Source organism: Otolemur garnettii, unplaced genomic scaffold (assembly GCF_000181295.1).
Source record: "Otolemur garnettii isolate 467f Iridium unplaced genomic scaffold, OtoGar3 scaffold00082, whole genome shotgun sequence".
Lineage (NCBI taxonomy): Eukaryota > Metazoa > Chordata > Mammalia > Primates > Galagidae > Otolemur > Otolemur garnettii.
Window position 1 is genome coordinate 8,090,636 of NW_003852477.1, and position 16,632 is coordinate 8,107,267.

At 54.8% G+C, this 16,632-nt stretch overlaps 1 protein-coding gene across 2 annotated transcripts in view; it reads left to right on the plus strand.

Annotated features, from left to right (window-relative positions):
- Window positions 1-1,837: 1,837 nt before the first annotated feature.
- Window positions 1,838-16,632, plus strand: part of NBEAL2 (neurobeachin like 2) — a 30,195-nt gene continuing 15,400 nt past the window's right edge. The window contains exons 1-12 of one of the 2 annotated variants that reach the window (XM_003794533.3): window positions 1,838-2,081; window positions 9,739-9,827; window positions 9,912-10,040; window positions 10,146-10,227; window positions 10,319-10,443; window positions 10,556-10,638; window positions 12,695-12,780; window positions 12,882-13,164; window positions 13,319-13,425; window positions 13,957-14,037; window positions 15,366-15,449; window positions 15,720-15,818. In XM_003794533.3, the coding sequence (XP_003794581.1) occupies window positions 2,031-2,081; window positions 9,739-9,827; window positions 9,912-10,040; window positions 10,146-10,227; window positions 10,319-10,443; window positions 10,556-10,638; window positions 12,695-12,780; window positions 12,882-13,164; window positions 13,319-13,425; window positions 13,957-14,037; window positions 15,366-15,449; window positions 15,720-15,818 (1,299 nt within the window). In that variant the 5' untranslated portion in view covers window positions 1,838-2,030. The remainder of the gene's footprint in view (window positions 2,082-9,738; window positions 9,828-9,911; window positions 10,041-10,145; window positions 10,228-10,318; window positions 10,444-10,555; window positions 10,639-12,694; window positions 12,781-12,881; window positions 13,165-13,318; window positions 13,426-13,956; window positions 14,038-15,365; window positions 15,450-15,719; window positions 15,819-16,632) is intronic. The other variant, XM_023515930.1, reaches the window with a different exon arrangement.

A 16,632-nucleotide genomic window follows, 5' to 3' on the forward strand; every position in this document is an offset into this window, starting at 1 on the left:
ATCCAGCCCGGGCCGCCAAACAACAATGATGGCTGCAAGCGAAAAAAAATAGCCAGGTGTTGTGGCGGGCACCTGTGGTCCCAGCAACTTGGGAGGCAGAGGCAGAAGACTTGCTTGAACCCAGGAGTTGGAGGTTGCTGTGAGCTATGCCACGGCACTCTACCCAGGGGGACAGCTTGAGGCTCTGTCTCAAAAAAAAAAAAAAAAAAAGAATTTTTGTCAGCATGTGAGGGATCCCCAAAACCACAGTCCTTCTCACCTGGGGATAGGAGGCCACGCCTTCCACCATCACCATACTGCACTACCCAACGTCCCCTGCAAGGGGATGACTAGCTTCTTAGGAAGGCTGTTCCTTTAATGGGGCCTCCCTCCCTTACCAGAGTGGCTGTAGGTCAATGCCCATTCCTCTTTTTCCAACTTCTTTTAGAACCCCATTGTCATAGATTCCATGTCTAGCCTCCTCCTGGGTCCATAGACCCTCTTAACCTCACTAACTTGGGTTTGTCTAGGCTCTCTCCCCTACAATGGATGGAATGCCCTGCTAAGGCTTGCCATGAAGATTGTAGATGCTCAGGAATCGTCAGCTCAGTGCTAGGATGAATGGAGAAGAGAAAAGACCAGACTGGAGGGGTAGCCCAAGAAGCTAGGAGGACAGAACAGGATAGTTATGCAGGCAGGGTTTGTCTTCTCTAGGCTACTCAAGGTCTAGAGGTCCCTAGACTGATCAATTCCTAGGACCAATAGTATCTTTCTGGGGCAGACAAACTTGCCCCCAGCTCTAACAAAGGGTCTGATCCCTGTCACAGGCAGTCGGGGCACAAGAAAAGGGGCACAGGGGTGATGATGGTAGTGACCCAGCATAATCAATCAGGCCTAGGTCTTTGTTCCTGCTGGCCCTGGCTGCCCAGGTGGTCCTCATTTGGCCTATCTGGGCCTCAGTTTTTCCATCTGTAAAACAGAGCCATAAGACACTCACCTCGTGAGGTTAAAGCAGTGATTTTCAACCGGTAAACCGACCCTCTGCATACTGGTGTGCCACGAGAGGATCTTAGGTGTGCCATGAAAATATTTAAAAATCATTAATTAAATTACTTCCAAAAGACGTTCAAAGCACTGTAAATATATTCTTTTTGTACTTTTTTTGGTCAACATATGTGGCAGCGAAAGTTTATAGGTTCAAGTGTGCGGTGAGATTTAAAAAAAAAAAAAGGTTGGAAAATACTGAGTTAAAGGAATGAAAATGTGAAGTAAACGCTGGGCCCTGGAGTGAAGGTCGCCTCCACTGAAGCATCTGGGAAGGCTTGGAGGGAGGAGGAAAAAGACCCACCGAGAGCACCGCTGCCCTGAAGGTATTTCAGGATAGTCCTGCTACTCTCTGTTCCCCCTCTAATCCTACTCCACAAACAGCTGTAACTCAAAAGTGGCGTTTCGGTCTTCCCATAAAGCTCTTAGAATGGCACGTGGTAAGCGCTACAAGTGGTCATCATGTAGGTGGCTATGTAAAGGACCTTGGCCATCCCCACGCGGCCTGCAGCCTCTTCCCGACTGGCGGCAAATCCAACCAGGCGGTTGCGTCCCTGGAGGATCCAGACGCTGGGCAAGCATTGAATCGCTGATCCCAACCCATCGTCTCTCTGTCCCGGAGGCTCAGACTGGCCTTACCAGAGGCACAGTGGAGGCGCGGCCTGCAGCCGGCGGGGCGGCGCAGCACTCTCCCTGGCCGCCCTGACCTTAGGCTCCTCCTCCTGCCCGGCTCTCCGCCCTTTGCTCGGTCCCGGGAGAGGCGGGGCGGCGGTGGCTGCGGTGAAGTGCAGGAAGCCGGGCGGCGGTCCGCGAGGAGGAGGGGCGTGCTGACTTGGGCGGCTCAGCGTGGCGGGGGTCAGAGCCGCAGACTTCCCCTAAGTGGTACCGCGCCGCTCCACCCCGGAGTGACGCCCTCCGCCCATGGGCCTGGCCCGGGGCAACCGGCGGGCGGCGCGGAGGAGGCGGCGACAGGTGGCGCGCAGCGGGGGCCGGAGCCAGGCCGGGACATGGCCGCCTCAGAGCGGCTGTACGAATTGTGGCTGCTCTATGACGCGCAGGTGAGCCCGCCCTGCCCCCCTCCGTGCCCCTTGCTTCTCGCACCCGGCGCTGGTTGCACCTGCTCGCAGCGATGCAGGGGCTGAGGAGATGTGCGCGCGCATGCGGGATGTCCTCCACCTCCCCACACACGTGTGTGCCCCCGGCCAGCCGGTGCCTCTGGTACTTACACCTGAGGATCGGAGATCGCGGGCGCGCACTTCATGGTAACCCCTCTAGAGGGACCGTGCAGCCTGAGTCTTGCTTGCAGGAGCAGAAGGTCCTGGGTCGAGGCAACTGGACACTCGCCGCTTTATGGATGAGGAAACTGAGGCTTGGAAAGAACTGGAGACTGACGGGGGAGAGGAGAAGAGTGGGATTCAGTTTGCCTGTGGGCTGCTCCTCTTGTGGGTGCGGTCCACTTAGATGGTCGTGGCCAACGAGTCTGAATATGTTAGGAGGTCTGGGCAGGTAGGGGTAGGGGCTGGAGAGGGGATGCTCCTGCCGCGAGCCCTTCTCAAGCCAGACGTCTCCAGGAACAGGCAGTAATAAGGTCTTCTTGGACTTGAGGCAGCCCCACCCACCCACGTTTGGAGGGAGAGTGCCCCCCCCACCTCTCTAAGAGTGGAAGATAAGATTTTGCTTGGGATGCAGAGGGTGGGATTGGGGGCTTGAGGTCAGGAGGAATGCCTGAAAGGGCTGGAGGGAGGCCCTTTTCTCCTGGGCTCCCTTGTCTCAGAAACCACCAAAGGTGGCCTTAGAAGGTGAAAGAAGTAACTAATCCTGATATCCCATCCGCTAAGAATTTGGTGTCCTTCAAACTCTGTCTCACACACATAAGCTTTTACTTTCTTCCTGCACCCACAGCAAGGAGGGATCCGTACGTAACACCTCCCTGCCTTTTACCCAACACACTCCCCCCTCCCTGCACCTGCCTGGCATCATGCTTCTGGCTCAGGTGTGTCCTGGGCACAATGGATCATTGTATGCCCCTGAACAGCTTGTCACTGGGGGGGGGGTGTTCATGCTCAGACCAGCTGGCCCTCTGAAGAGGCTGACTAAACATCTCCCAAGGACTGGAATCCAGGCCATAAGGGCCATAACCTCTTTCTACTGTCCAGGTTGTGAGAGGTCCAGGTCCCTGGCAGGAGGCAGTGGATGGAGTAGAGTCCCTGTTTGGTGTGAACCAGGCCAATCCAAAGTCTGTACTTCAGAGCCTCTGCTTCCCCGCTTATAAAACTGACACAGCCCTGACCTCTGGGGGCTGCCAGGACTCTGCAGAGGGATAGCCACTATGGCTAGCCTAGACCACAAAGAGCTCCTTGCTTCTCTGTAGCCATCGTGTCCCCTCACCCCAGCCTTTCTGTCTCCATCTCCAATGGCTGGTCCATGTGAAAGAGCAAAGAGTCTGAGGGGAAACTACTCTGGTCTTCCTACCTGTAATTGCTCCTTAGCTCAGGGCAGGTTCTTGGTTCATGACCAGGTGAAGGGGGCTTAAATTCATCTGAGAGATGTTAATGATAGTTCTTCAGGCTGGATGGCAGGCTGCTTGGAGTGTTCTGACAGACCCAGATAGATACCGGGACTGTACCTGCAGCATGGTTGCCCCTTGCTGCCCCTTCTAGCTGAGCTCTGCAGTTACCTGCCTCTTACCTCCTCAGAAGGTGTTTAGCACTCAGTATCTGTGCTGGTACCTCTGCCCTCAGCTCATCCCCTCACTGGACAGGCATGGGGCACAGGATGGCTGGTGGTAGCTTTGGAAGCCTGGGCAGGCAGGGGGCATCCTGGGGCCAGGCAAACAAATCCAGGATGTGAGAGCATACCCAGGAGCAGGCGGAGCCAGCCTGCCCAGGGAGAGGAAGCAAGGCCAGCCTCCCAGCACTGCCTTCCTGCTGCCTGGTCCTGCTCCTGCTCCCGGAACACCATCCCCACCCCTTGTGCTGAGCTCCCAGGGAGGGATAGTGCTGTGTAATTTTGAGTCCTGCTAGGGACCTATTGTATGTGTGCTTGGGGGAGGGAAAGTACAAGGTGAGGGGAGGAACTGATAGAGGATGTTAAGAGACCCTGAGTTGGCATGCACCCAGCCAGCAACACCTGTGCCCCTCCCAGTCGGTAGTGAGAGCTGACATCAGCTGGTAAACCTGTTTCCCCAGTTGTGGGTCTGGGTGGGGATGGGGGAAAAGGAGCGCCCCCCCTGCCCTTCTCACCTTAAAGACCCCAGGTTTAGATGCATCCACCCCTTCCCTATGTAGGCCCAGCTCAACTGGGGGCCACATGGTGGGCAAGAGGGCTGTGAATAACTACTGAGAGAGGAGGGAAGGGTCCAAGTGCCCTGGACATCACTCAGGGTTCCTCAGGGTTCTAGTGGGGAAACCAAGGTGGTTGGACCTTGCATTTAGTAGGTGCTCCTTGGGTAGTCACTGAATGACTGGATAGAGATGGACCCCACAGTAGTGACCAATCCAGGAAGGCATCCCAGAGGAGGCTGAGTTTGGGCCTTGATGGCTAAGGGAACAGGAACAGCCAGAGCAAGCACATGGAATTGGGAAATATAAGAAACAAGTTGTCAGAAGTAAGGGACTGGCAGAGGTAGCCAAGGAGACTTGGTGGAGGGTCAGGTCACATCCCAAGGATTCTGAACTCACCAGAGCCCCGGCCAGGGAAGGCATGGCCAGGGTGTGAGAGGATAAGGGGATGGAGGACAGCTCCTGACAGACTGGCAGTTGTGCAGCATGTAAAAATTAATGTAAAGCAACATGCAAATGAGTGGGTCCCTTTCAGGCTGGAGCAATGGAGTGATATTGTTCAACGGCCCTCACAGTGAAAGGGGGCAGTTTGCGGGAGGCACCAAGAGCTGAGGGGCACTCCAGGTCACAAAGGTCAGGGCAGGACAAACCCTCAGATTCAAATGGGGATCACAAGCTAAATTCTCTAGTTATGCCATAGAAGACTCAGAGAACTCTAGTCAGGTTAGGGTGAGCCAGAATTGACCTTGCTCTGCCCTCTTCCCCCCAGTCACCATCTCTTATCCCTGACTAACCATCTATACAGCATCATGGAAATGTGACCAGGTTCTGTGGAACTTTATCTGGGTTATATTCCTTCTGTGCCTCAGTTTACCATCTTAAAATGGGTAAAGGAAAGGTAGAAAAGCCCCCTGGTACTTGGTCTCTCTCAGCACCTCAGAGGGACAACTGGGGTTTCATTCTCCCTAACTCTGTGGCCACGGCAACTGAAGGGGGAGCAACGAGGTGATGGGAAGATTAGCACAGAGCCTGGGGTGTGGAGTGCTGGTAATCCCTGAAGTTGTTCTAGCAACTGGGGAGCTGATGGGAAGTCTGGGGTCCCCATAAAAACAAGGTCAGTTACTGTGAGGACCCTGGAAGGAAATTTTCAGTTTCCATAGTGATAGTAAAAAGAGATGGTTAGCCCTTTACCTTGTGTAAAGCCCAAAGCCATCTTTAGTTGACATTGCCCTCCTCCACATGATGCTGAGTGGGAAGTTGATCTACACTTGCCAGAAGATATACCCTACCCCACCCTGCCACATTTCTGCTTGTCTGTCCCTGGAAATAGAATGTTCACCACCACCTGGGCTCCTCTGACTAAGAGGAGTCCCCACTTTTGAGCTGTGATCTCCTCTTCCTACCTGCTCCTAGATCTCCCCTGCACTCCTTCAATATGGCAACCAGCCCTGGAGTCCTCAGCTTTGCCAGTGAACCAAGAGTTCCATGCCTCTTACCTATCACTCACAGAGAGGGCTAAGGAGTGTTGTTCTAGAATGCCAGGAGTTTAGGCAGACCTGAGCCCCTGGATTGAAGCTCCCACTCATCCTCACCTGGTGTTGGGGAGGTGTGGCTGGAGAACTTTTTGCCCATTAAGCATAGGTATGGGTTTTTTTGTTTTTGTTTTTGAGACAGAGTCTCACTATGTCACCCTCAGTAGGAGTGCCGTGGTGGCACAGCTCACAGCAACCTCAAACTCTTGGGCTTAAGTGATTCTCTTGCCTCAGCCTCCCAAGTAGCTGGGTTTGGAGTATGGAGGCTGGAGATGAGATGGGCACCACCTATAACGGGCCTTGGATGTACAGGGAGGTGGACTTGCTCTAAAGATGGGAACTTCTGGTAGGATGGGTGACTGGCTGATCAGGCAGTGATGGTGACTGATGTCTACTGGAGACCACTGTGTGCTGGGCTTGGGACAGGTCAAGCAGAGTCCAGGGGGCAGCATGATGTCAGACACCTCTGCTGCCCCTGTTCCCCCTGGCAGATACCCCCCCCCTCCCCTGCTCAATGCTACAGCCACCTGCCCTCAGCCCTTCAGGTTACCACAGTACCCAGGCAGTGGCAGTTCCATGGCCTGCTACATGGAACTTGTTTGAGCCCAACCAGTTCTTGGGAGCCCCTCACCTGCATGGCTGGTTGGGGTCCCTATAGGGACAACCACAAGACCCTCTTTTTCCAGGGATACTAGCTTCCCCATACCCACAGCATTCTCACCTACCACAAGGCCTGGCACCACTTACCTGGGGAAGGCTTGGCAGGTGTGGCCTTTCCTGCCCTGCCCTCGGGAAGGGCTGGGTAGGGGAAAGGGGTGACACTGCCTCAGGTTCCTGCTCCAAAGCTGGGCGGGAGGAAGGGCCTGACTATGGCAAAGGCTTCAGGGGGAGAATGAAGAGCCGGAGCATCACAGCCCCTCCTGCTGGGCTCTGGACTCCTTCACATGCAGTAAGCACTAGCACCTTGTTCTTTTCCCCTACCCTGTTCTGTCTTTTTTTTTTTTTGAGACAGAGTCTCATTATGTTGCCCTCAGTAGAGTGCTGTGGCGTCACAGTTCACAGCAACCTCGAACTCTTGGGCTTAAGCAATTCTCTGCCTCAGCTTCCCAAGCAGCTGAGACTACAGGTACCCCTCACAATGCCCAGCTATTTTTTGTTTGTTTGGAGTTGTCATTGTTGTTTTAGCAGGCCGGGGTTGGGTTCGAACCCATCAGCTTCGATGTACATGGCTGGTTGAGCTATGGGCACCAAGCCACACCCTGTTCTGTCTTCTGACCCTGGCTCCTAAAGGGGCTCCCATACCCCTACATACCAGAGCCTCATGTCATGAGGGTCCAGGTCAGAGCTGGCCCAAGACCTCCCAAGGAGAAAAAATGAGACCTAGAGAGGTTGGACAGGCAGCTACCCCCACTACTGCCTAGTAGTACATTTTAGAGACCCCTTCATGCTTCCTCCAGAGCTCACAAAAGCTGCCTTGATTGCCCCAGCCCTGAACCCGGACCTGCTGAGAATTTGCAGGACTGGACAGGCTAAGGGTGTGATTCTAGGGACAGAAAGCAGGAGTGTGCAGAGTTTGAGTGATCCACCCCTGTTCAGGGAAGGCTGCTAACCCAGATGATGGCCATGGGGTGGAGGTAGGGGAAGGTTCTTGCTAAAGTACCAAAAGCCTAAGTCAATAGAACCCAGGGTGGGCAGAGCCCTGGACAGAAGGATGTGAAACACAGACAGGGAGGGGTGGAAAGGCTGGAGAAGCAGCCCCTGGTTAGACCAGGGCTTGGAATGCCAGGCTTAGCAATTGAGTATTTATTGGAGAGAGGGAGGGGGACATGATCAAATTTGGGCTTCAGGTGCTTAGAAGAGCTGCAGCTGGCAGGAAAAACCCACATTTTGGGTAAGAGATAACCAGCTTGATTGGGGGTTGGAGATGGAAATACATTGTTGAAGACACTTTTGAAGGCAGATGGGTCTGTGGGCCAGGCAGGGGTCAGGTGTCACATGGTGAGCTTGGACTGGCTAGTTAGCAGCCATGAGTTGTCCTGGCCTAGGACAAAATCTGGATTTTAGCATCTGCAAAGTACAGCTGAAGCTGAGGTAATGGATGAAGCATCCCCTCTGGGGCCTCCCATTTCCTCATGTGTAATGGGAGAGGTTGAGAAGAAGTGGAACAGGAGCCCTGATGTCCTCTGCTGTTTCAGGATCTGGGCATTTTGGTCTCCTTGCTGGTTGCTGGGGAGGCTGCCAGCAGCAGAAGGTAGAGAGGTCAACAAACATAACTAACTGACAAAAAGTCACAGAGATGCGGTCCTGTGCCTTGGTGGCTTTAGTCCTTCTCTGACTTGCCTGGGCTTTGGATCTGTGCCAAAATGCACAAGGAAAGTCCCCAAACACAGGGTGGACAGCTGTTCTATCCCAGGTCTGCTGGGGTCAGGCTTCCTTCTCAGGGGCCCATTCAAATCTGGCCCTGGGGTCTGGAGCCCACAGGCTGCAAAAATTAGCAAAGATAGTTCTGGGGGTTCTTGGTATGAGGTTCATGGCCCCTAGGGAGTAGCCCCAGGCCTGCTGGGTGCTGACCATGATGTGTCCCTTGTCTCTTCATCTTTCTCTACTCTAGTCCCTGCCCCACCTTTCTGACTCTGGGAAAGAAAACTGCCTTTGGGCTCAACTGGTCAGAATCTCCAGATGGGGCCAGCAAAGGGAGGGAGAGATGGAAGGAAGAGCTCAGGTACAGGTCACCACCACCACCCCCTACCCTGGGAGGGACTCAGAGGTTAGGAAGATTGGGGCTAGCCTAGGACTTACTCAGCTGTGTCTCTGAACAGAGAGACCTGCAGGGTCCAGGAGGGAGGGCTGGGATATAGGACATGAGGCAAAGTATGGATGGGTGTTCCACATCGTCCCCTGGTCCTGAGGCCTTGGACCCACGTCAGGGACCTGCGTGTGCCTTAAATGAAGGTTGCAACAGCAGCGGGGATCAGAGCCTACTCCTCCAGGCCTAGAGCTCATGCTTGGAAAACTAGTCTCTGGCTCACAAATTCCACCCATGGCAGAGTGACCCTGCCCTCTTTGCTTCACACCCTGCCCCCGACATTGGACTAGGTCCCTTGTAGGCTGCTCGCTGGGCTCAGGGTGCCCAGGCCCCCCCACATCCCTGCGGTCTGCAGGGAGGAAGCGGCCTCCCTCCCCCACCGTGACTCTGCGCTTCCTGCCCCTGCCTGGGGCGGGAGGAGACATTTCCCGTCCACACCAAAGGTTCCCTGGCGGCACCCAGACTTAGGTTCAGCCGCTACCCCTCTTGCCCATGGAACCTGCTCTGGGGCCTGGGGTCCAGGTAACCAGTGAGGGTGGGTGGAGATTCCCATGGCAAGGCAAGGCAAGGCAAGGCATCCTGCCACCTGTATGTGTGGGGGATGTTCCAAGTGTTCTCTTCTGGGGCTGCCTGTCCAGTGGTGCACAAGTGTCCTAAGACCCACAGTCAAAGAAGCTTTCCTTGAGGTGGTGGCTGCTAAGCTGGGAGGAGGTAGCAGACGAGGACCCAGCCCAAGACTTGGGGTAGGGGGTAGCTACTGTGTAGGAGCTCCAGCCCTAGCACCAGTATGGGCCACAACCATACCCCATTTAAGCCCCTCCCTTGACAGTGTCTGGCCTGCCTGGGTCACAGGGTTAGGGAGGTAGGAGCAGAGACTAGAGGCTGAGAGAAGCAGGGATGGCTAGGTGTACTATAGTCCTCTAATGTTGACCTTCCAACTTCTCGTCCTTTCTCCCCCACTGCCCTGCCTTTACCCTGTCCATGCCCCATGTCCATCTGCATTCACGATCCACCTCTACCTACACTCCCTTGTCCTTTTCCTGTTCGCTGTATCTCTTTTGTCCTCTCTCATTCCCCTGAACTCCTTTGCTTGCAGAAGGACCTGGGCTACCTGCAGCAGTGGCTGAAGGCCTTTGTAGGTGCCTTTGAGAAGACCATATCACTGTCCTCCCTGGAGCCACGAAGGTGAGGTTGGAGCTGCACACAGGGCAAGGTCAGGGCAGGAAGATTGAAGGGCCCTTGGTACCCCAGTGACTCCTGTCCCTATAGGCCAGAGGAAGCAGCTGCAGAGGTGCCGGTGCTGCCACTGGACTCACTGCATGTCCTGGCCGAGCAGCTAGACAAGGCAGACCTTGAGCAGGCCCTGCTACTGCTCAAGCTCTTCATTGTTCTCTGCAGGTAATCCCTGTTGTCCATTCCATGGGCAGGGGCCTGCCACTGTGGGCCAGGGAGAGTAGGGGACGTGACTAATTTTTGTGATCTCTTCATCGTTTGCTCTCCTAGGAACCTGGGGAATGTAGAGGCAGGCCGAGGCCAAGTGCTAGTGCCCCGGGTGCTGGCACTGCTGACTGCATTGGTGGCGGAGGTGAGGTAGCCTTGGGGGGGGGGGTGTGGAGAGGCAGGCAAGAGTCATGACTGGAGTCATAAGCCTCCATCCTTTCTCCCTGTGCCTATAGCTGAAAGGACACCCACCCCCTGAAGAGGGCCGTGGGACCCAGCTGGAGAATGTGGCCCTACATGCCCTACTCCTCTGTGAGGGCCTCTTTGACCCCTACCAGACCTGGCGGCGCCAGCATAGTGGGTGAGAAACTGAGGAGGCTGGGGAGAAGATGGGGGCTTGGGTTATAGCAAAGGTATGGTGGGGAGTGAGGATGGGTAAAAGCTGGGCTCATCTGCCTGGCCTCATCCCTCAGGGAAGTCATCAGCTCCAAGGAGAAGAGCAAATACAAGTTCCCTCCTGCTGCTTTTCCCTGTGAATTCAGCGACTTCTTCCGAGGTCAGGCCCTGCCCCTGCCCCACCTGGCCCCACCCCCAAACCTAGGCCCCTTCCTTCAGTTTCCTGATCCCATACATAGCTCAGTGGTGGCTGGGACCAGCTGTGTTTGAGGGGGCCTCCAAAAGCTAAGTAGGAGTTTAGAGACAGAAATGAAAAGTAAGCCTGGATAAAATGAGTAATTTCTTTCCTAGTCTGGAGTGAGGGCCTCCCTTCAGATGAGGGTAGGGTTGACCTGCCCATCCTCCAGGCTCCACCTCTCCTGGAGACACTGGCTACCTTCTGTAGATGTTTCTACCTGCTTCCTTATTCCCATTGGAGCTGGTACCCAGGATACCTCTGTTCTTGCTGATAGTCTTGCTCTCCTGAGTCATCTCTGTCCTCTCATTAGAGGGAGACTGGCCAGGAATGTAGATGAGCTCAGGGCATTAGAGGGAGACTGGCCAGGAATGTAGATGGGCTCAGAGTGGGATATGGCCTAGACAGGGGCAGGCAGTGCTCTGAGAAGATCATGGCCTATTGAGATATGAAATGTCTCTGTGAGGCCTTGGGAAGCTGCAAGCCTGAGTCTGGAGTGGGGTCAGCAGCTCCAGGAGGGAAGGCAACCCCAGAAGCTCTCTGCCTTCCATTTCCCTCAGATAGGGTGCCTTTTGTTCCCTCAGATGGGGTCCCCAATGGGGAGGACTTTGTTCCTCCCCATTGTTAATGCCTCAGTGATGGCCTGATACCCTCAAGACCAAATCCTACTCCTCCCACTGCTCTCTCCACCCCTACTTGCTCTCTGCTCCCCAGCCATGGTGCCTGTCCTCTCATCCACAGAGTGCTGTGGGTCACCCCCTGCCAGGGTCTTTGTCAATGCTGTGTCCTTTCCCTTCATAGGCTAACTGCAGGTTCTCAGGTATCACCTCAAATGCCCCATCCCCAGGGAGGGATGCCAATCTCATCCCTCCCCCACCCATGTGATCCTGGGCAGGTCCCTTCTGCCCTCTGGGTTTCAGTCCATGGCCTGGCATCCTATCCAGCTTTGCTGGAGCAAGGCCAAGTGGGACTCCCACATATGAGACTATGAAGGCTCCTAGAAGTTGCCAGTAAGGGCCAGTGGGGGTGGTAGAATTGGTAAAATAGACACAACAGGTCCCCAGAGCAGGGTATGGGAAGCTCTAACTGTCACAGCTGCAGAGGGAGCAGGAGATTTGCATCTGAGAAACTAAACCCCGAGTTCAAGACCAGCCTGAGCCAGAGATAGACCCCATCTCTAAGAACAGCCAGGCATTGTGGCAGATGCCTGTAGTCCTCACTACTTGGGAGGCTGAGGCAGGAAACTTGCTTAAGCCCAAGAGTTTGAGGTTGCTGTGAGCTATGACTCTATGGCACTCTATTGAGGGTGACAAAGTGAGTCTAAAAAATAAATAAATAAATAAATAAATAAGAGGCTTGGCACCTGTAGCTCAGTGAGTAGGTGCTGTCCACATAGACCAAAGCTGGCGGGTTCAAGCTCAGCCCCAGCCTGCTAAACAACAATGACAACTGCAAACAAAAAATAGCCAGGTATTGTGGTGGGCGCCTATAGTCCCAGCTACTTGGGAGGCTAAGGAAAGAGAATCACTTAAGCCCAAGAGTTTGAGATTGCTATGACACCATGGTACTCTACCCAGGGTGACATAGTGAGACTCTGTCTCAAAAAAAAAGAAAAGAAAAAAGAGAAACTAAACACTGGTCACCATGGGGAAGCAGAGGGGCATGTGGATGTACTCACCCTGAGGCCCCCATTTGGGGGCTTACGGATCTAGGGAACCAGTTGGGTTCTCAGGGAAGATCCATGTTACCCTCAAGACCACTGAAGAAGGGTTATGTCCTTTTCAGACCCCCTAGAATACAACCATGACTTTTTGGACTCCTCCAGGCAGAGCCAGGTCTTCTCCCCAAGATTGGGTCTTTTACTTGGCCCAGCTCCCTTTCCCCTCCACCCCAGGGCACTTACCTCTTGTGCAGTCCCCTGGGTCCACAGCCCTGCCACCTTGGTGACATTGTCCTGCCCTGCCTACCACCCCCTACCCAGAGAGCCTGCAGGATGCAGATCATTTGCCTCCCATGCTGCTGTTGCATCTCATTCACCTCTTTGGTGCAGTCCTTGCAGGAGGAAAGGTAGGCTGGGTGTTGAGCCTGTGGGCTAGAGGGTGGCCGTCTTGGAGTCTCTCTCCTGGATAAGCCCCTTGCCTGCTACCTGTCTCTACTCACATCTGCAGGAGAATGGGCAGATGGCTGTGAGCAGCGGCTCTGTGCAGGGCCTGCTGGGTGTGGTGCGGGCCTGGGGCCATAAATCAGCCCAGGACCCCTGCCTGGTACCACTGGCACTGGAGGCACTGGTGGTCACAGTACATGTCCTGCATGCCAGCCGCACACCCCCTCGGGGTCCAGAGCTCCGTGCCTTGCTTGAGGGCTACTTCCACGTCCTTAATGCCGACTGGCCAGCTAGTGTGAGCTCAGGCTCTGAAGAGGCCCTCGTCACCCTCCGGGTCAGCATGCTTGGTGAGTATGACCTCCCAGTCATACTAGGGCAGAGGGTACCACAAGGGGAAGACCCAAGTGATGATAGAAAAGCTGGACTGGACAGCATGGGAAAGAAGATTTTTAAGGCTGTCTGGAGGAAACTGGGCAGGGCCTGACTTTGGCCCTTCCACAGATGCCATCCCCATGATGCTGGCATGTGAGGACCGGCCAGTGCTACAAGCAACCTTCCTCAGCAACAATTGCTTTGAACACCTCACTCGCCTCATTCAGAACAGCAAGGTGGGTGGGGCCCAGGCTGGGAGTGTAGGGGCTAGAACCCAGACCCTGGGGGAGCCATGTGTAGGTGCTGAGCTACTGCTGAGCAAAATAGGCTGGGACTGGCAGGGAGTGGGGGGGTGGGGGAGGTTGCAGCTGGTGGGATGGACTGCACTTCACTGGGAGGGCCTGGGACATGGCTATAGGGATGGCTCTGCATCCTGCAGGAGGGGGGTTGGTACGGAGGCACAGGAGCTTTCCTGGCCCCTGGTTTCCCTTTCCTTGGCCCCAAGTACAGGGGCTGGAGGAGAGCTCAGCTGCTTTGGATGCAGTGCTCACTCCAGGCCACTCATCCATCCCAACTGCCCATCTGAGCAGGGTATGGGTGGCTCAGTGCCCTTATTCTTCCCTAGTGCCTGGTGGCCTAGTGGGGGCACTCTTCCCTCTGGGGCAAAAGCCTGGCAGCTGCCCCTGGCCCTGATCTAACCCTGCCCTCCCCCATCTTCCTCCCCTCTCTTTGCCTCCTCTACCCTGTGCCCTCCCCCTTCCCCACAGCTGTACCTGCAGGCCCGGGCACCCCCTGAGGGGGACAGTGACCTGGCTACCCGGTTACTGACTGAGCCCGATGTCCAGAAGGTACCACCCTGGGGTGACCAGCTCAGGCACCCACACTCTGGGACTCCCACTTGGAGTCTTTCTGCACTACAGCAGATGTCTGTAAGGCCTGGTATGGCCTAGCAATGGACGCGGTTCCCCTATGCTGTCTCATCCACTTTCCAAGTCCCCATCCTAAGGAATGGGGCAGGAGGTGGTCTGTGTCCTGCCTGGTGTCAGTATTGGGAGCTGGGGTTAGGCTGTGCCAAACTGGGAAGAACCTTCGAAACTCTCAGCACCCATCCCCATTTCTCAAAAGAGAAAATAGAAACTCAGATATTCAAGGATTTGGGTGTAGTCACAGGGGAGGGGTCTCCCACATAGGGCCACTTATTTCCTGTGTCCCTAAGCAGGTTGCTGGGCATCCCCAGCCCTTCACGATGTACTCCCTGCCTTACCTTGCAGAGGGCTGGAGGAGGCTGCAGGGTATCAGCTGGGGGCACACTTTTTGTGGCTCAATACCTGGGCCCCAACTTCCAAAGCCCCTACCCTGGCTGAGCAGTCCAGTCCCATGTGTACTCTGGACATAGTCATTTTCCAAGAGCATGCATGTGCATTCATTTACAGAGCAGCTGGGGCAAGGGAACTCCCCTTCCTTTTTACAGATGATAAAACTGAGGCCTGGAAGGGGGAAGAAAGTTGCTTGAGGTCACTTGTGGAGTTAGGCAGAGCTGAGACCAAAGACCCCATCAAGCCAGAATATGGCCTAGTATCTGCTGACAAACTCCTAAGGCCTCAGCTCCTCGGGGTGGGGCAGGAGGTGTGAGTAGCATGCCTATGGCTGTCAGATTCAGCCAGGCTGAGCCTCAGTGTCCCCACCTGAATCTGGGACAGGGAGCAGGGTAGGACTTAAAGGTCTCGAAGGTTCTTCTGGTTCTAACATTCTGTGATTGATTGCCTACCCAACCCCCTGTCAATCTCTATGGGTGATGGGGCACATGCTGGCCTGCCTACACGTGTGTGTCTAGCTTGGGTAGGGACGGGTGGGGATGGGTGGGGGCTGGAGCCCTAAGTCCATCAGAGGCAGGAGATGGGGGGGGTGCAGTGAGAGTGTCCAATGTTAATCTGTCCCAGTGAGACCCTTTCCAAGGCCCTTTGTCAGAGAAGGTCTTGCCAAGCCATGCTGAAAGGGCCTTAGTTTCAGGGTCACAACAGTTGGGGAATAGAGGACTTGGAACCCTGACAGGGTAGCTAATCTAGCAGATGCCATCTGCCTTGGGATACCTGGCTTGCACCTCTTTTACTGCAGAGTGCTGCCAGCTGTGGTATGCAGGCACCTACCTCTCCTGACTGCCCCTCCCTACCCCAAGGTTCTGGACCAGGACACAGATGCCATTGCAGTCCATGTAGTCAGAGTGCTGACCTGCATCATGAGTGGCTCCCCATCAGCCAAGGTGGGAATGCTACGCCCCCCAGCAGCAGTGGATTATGGGTTGGAGTTAAATTGACCACATGTCCCCGGAATAGGCCTGGCTGGTGGCCATAAGAATTTTGCTCCCTGGAGCAAAGCAAGTGAACTGAGGAGGTGACTGTCCTACCTACTTGGTTCTTCCACCCTGCTAGCTCTGTGTCCCAGAGGCATAGCCCCTCCAGGGTTCCATGGGTACTGGCTCGCTCTGGGGCCCATGCATGTGCTCATTTCTCCCACATGATACTTTACACAGGAGGTATTTAAAGAACGCATCGGCTACCCTCACCTCCAAGAGGTTCTGCAGAGCCACGGTCCTCCTACCCATCGGCTGTTGCAAGAGCTGCTTAACATGGTGAGGGGAGGAGCTTGGGGTCAGGGTCCCAAATGTAGCCAAGACTGAATCAGGGTTACCACAGAGGGTGAACTCTATACCCTGGGGATTGTGTTGAGTGTGGCCAGTACAGAGTGTGACCTACGGCCTGGCCGTGTATGTCAGTGCCACTAGGGTAAGGATTGTGGACTATATGGGGCTCTAGAGGCAACTAAATGTTAGCAGGTCCCAGGGTCATCCTAGAACATGCAGTTAGGGTTAGGCCAACCCATAATGACGACTGAGGCTTGGGGTTAATAGTGCTGAAGGACTGGGCTTGGCACGGTGGCTCAAGCCTCTGATCCTAGCACTCTGGGAGGCTGAGGTGGGTGGATTGCCTGAGCACAGGAGTTTCAGACCAGCCTGAGCAAGAGTGAGACCCTGTCTTTACTAAAAAGCAGAAAAATTAACCAGGTATTGTGGTGAATGCCAACAGTCCTAGCTACTCAGGAGGCTAAGGCAAGAGAGTCTCTTAAGCCCAAGAGTTTCAGGTTGCTATGAGCTGTGATGTCACCGAACTCTACTGAGGGCAAGAGAGTGAGACTCTGTCTTAAAAAAAAATAATGAAGGCCAGGCATGGTGGTTCACGCCTGTAATCCTAGCACTCTGGGAGGCCAAGGTGGGTGGATTGCCTGAGCTCATGGGTTTGAGACCAGCCTGAGCAAGAACAAGACCCTTTCTCTAAAAATAGCCAGGCATTGTAGTGAGTGCCTGTAGTCCCAGCTACTCAGGAGGCTGAGGCAAGAGAATCACTTGAGCCCAAGAGTTTGAGGTTGCTGTGAGCTATGACACTACC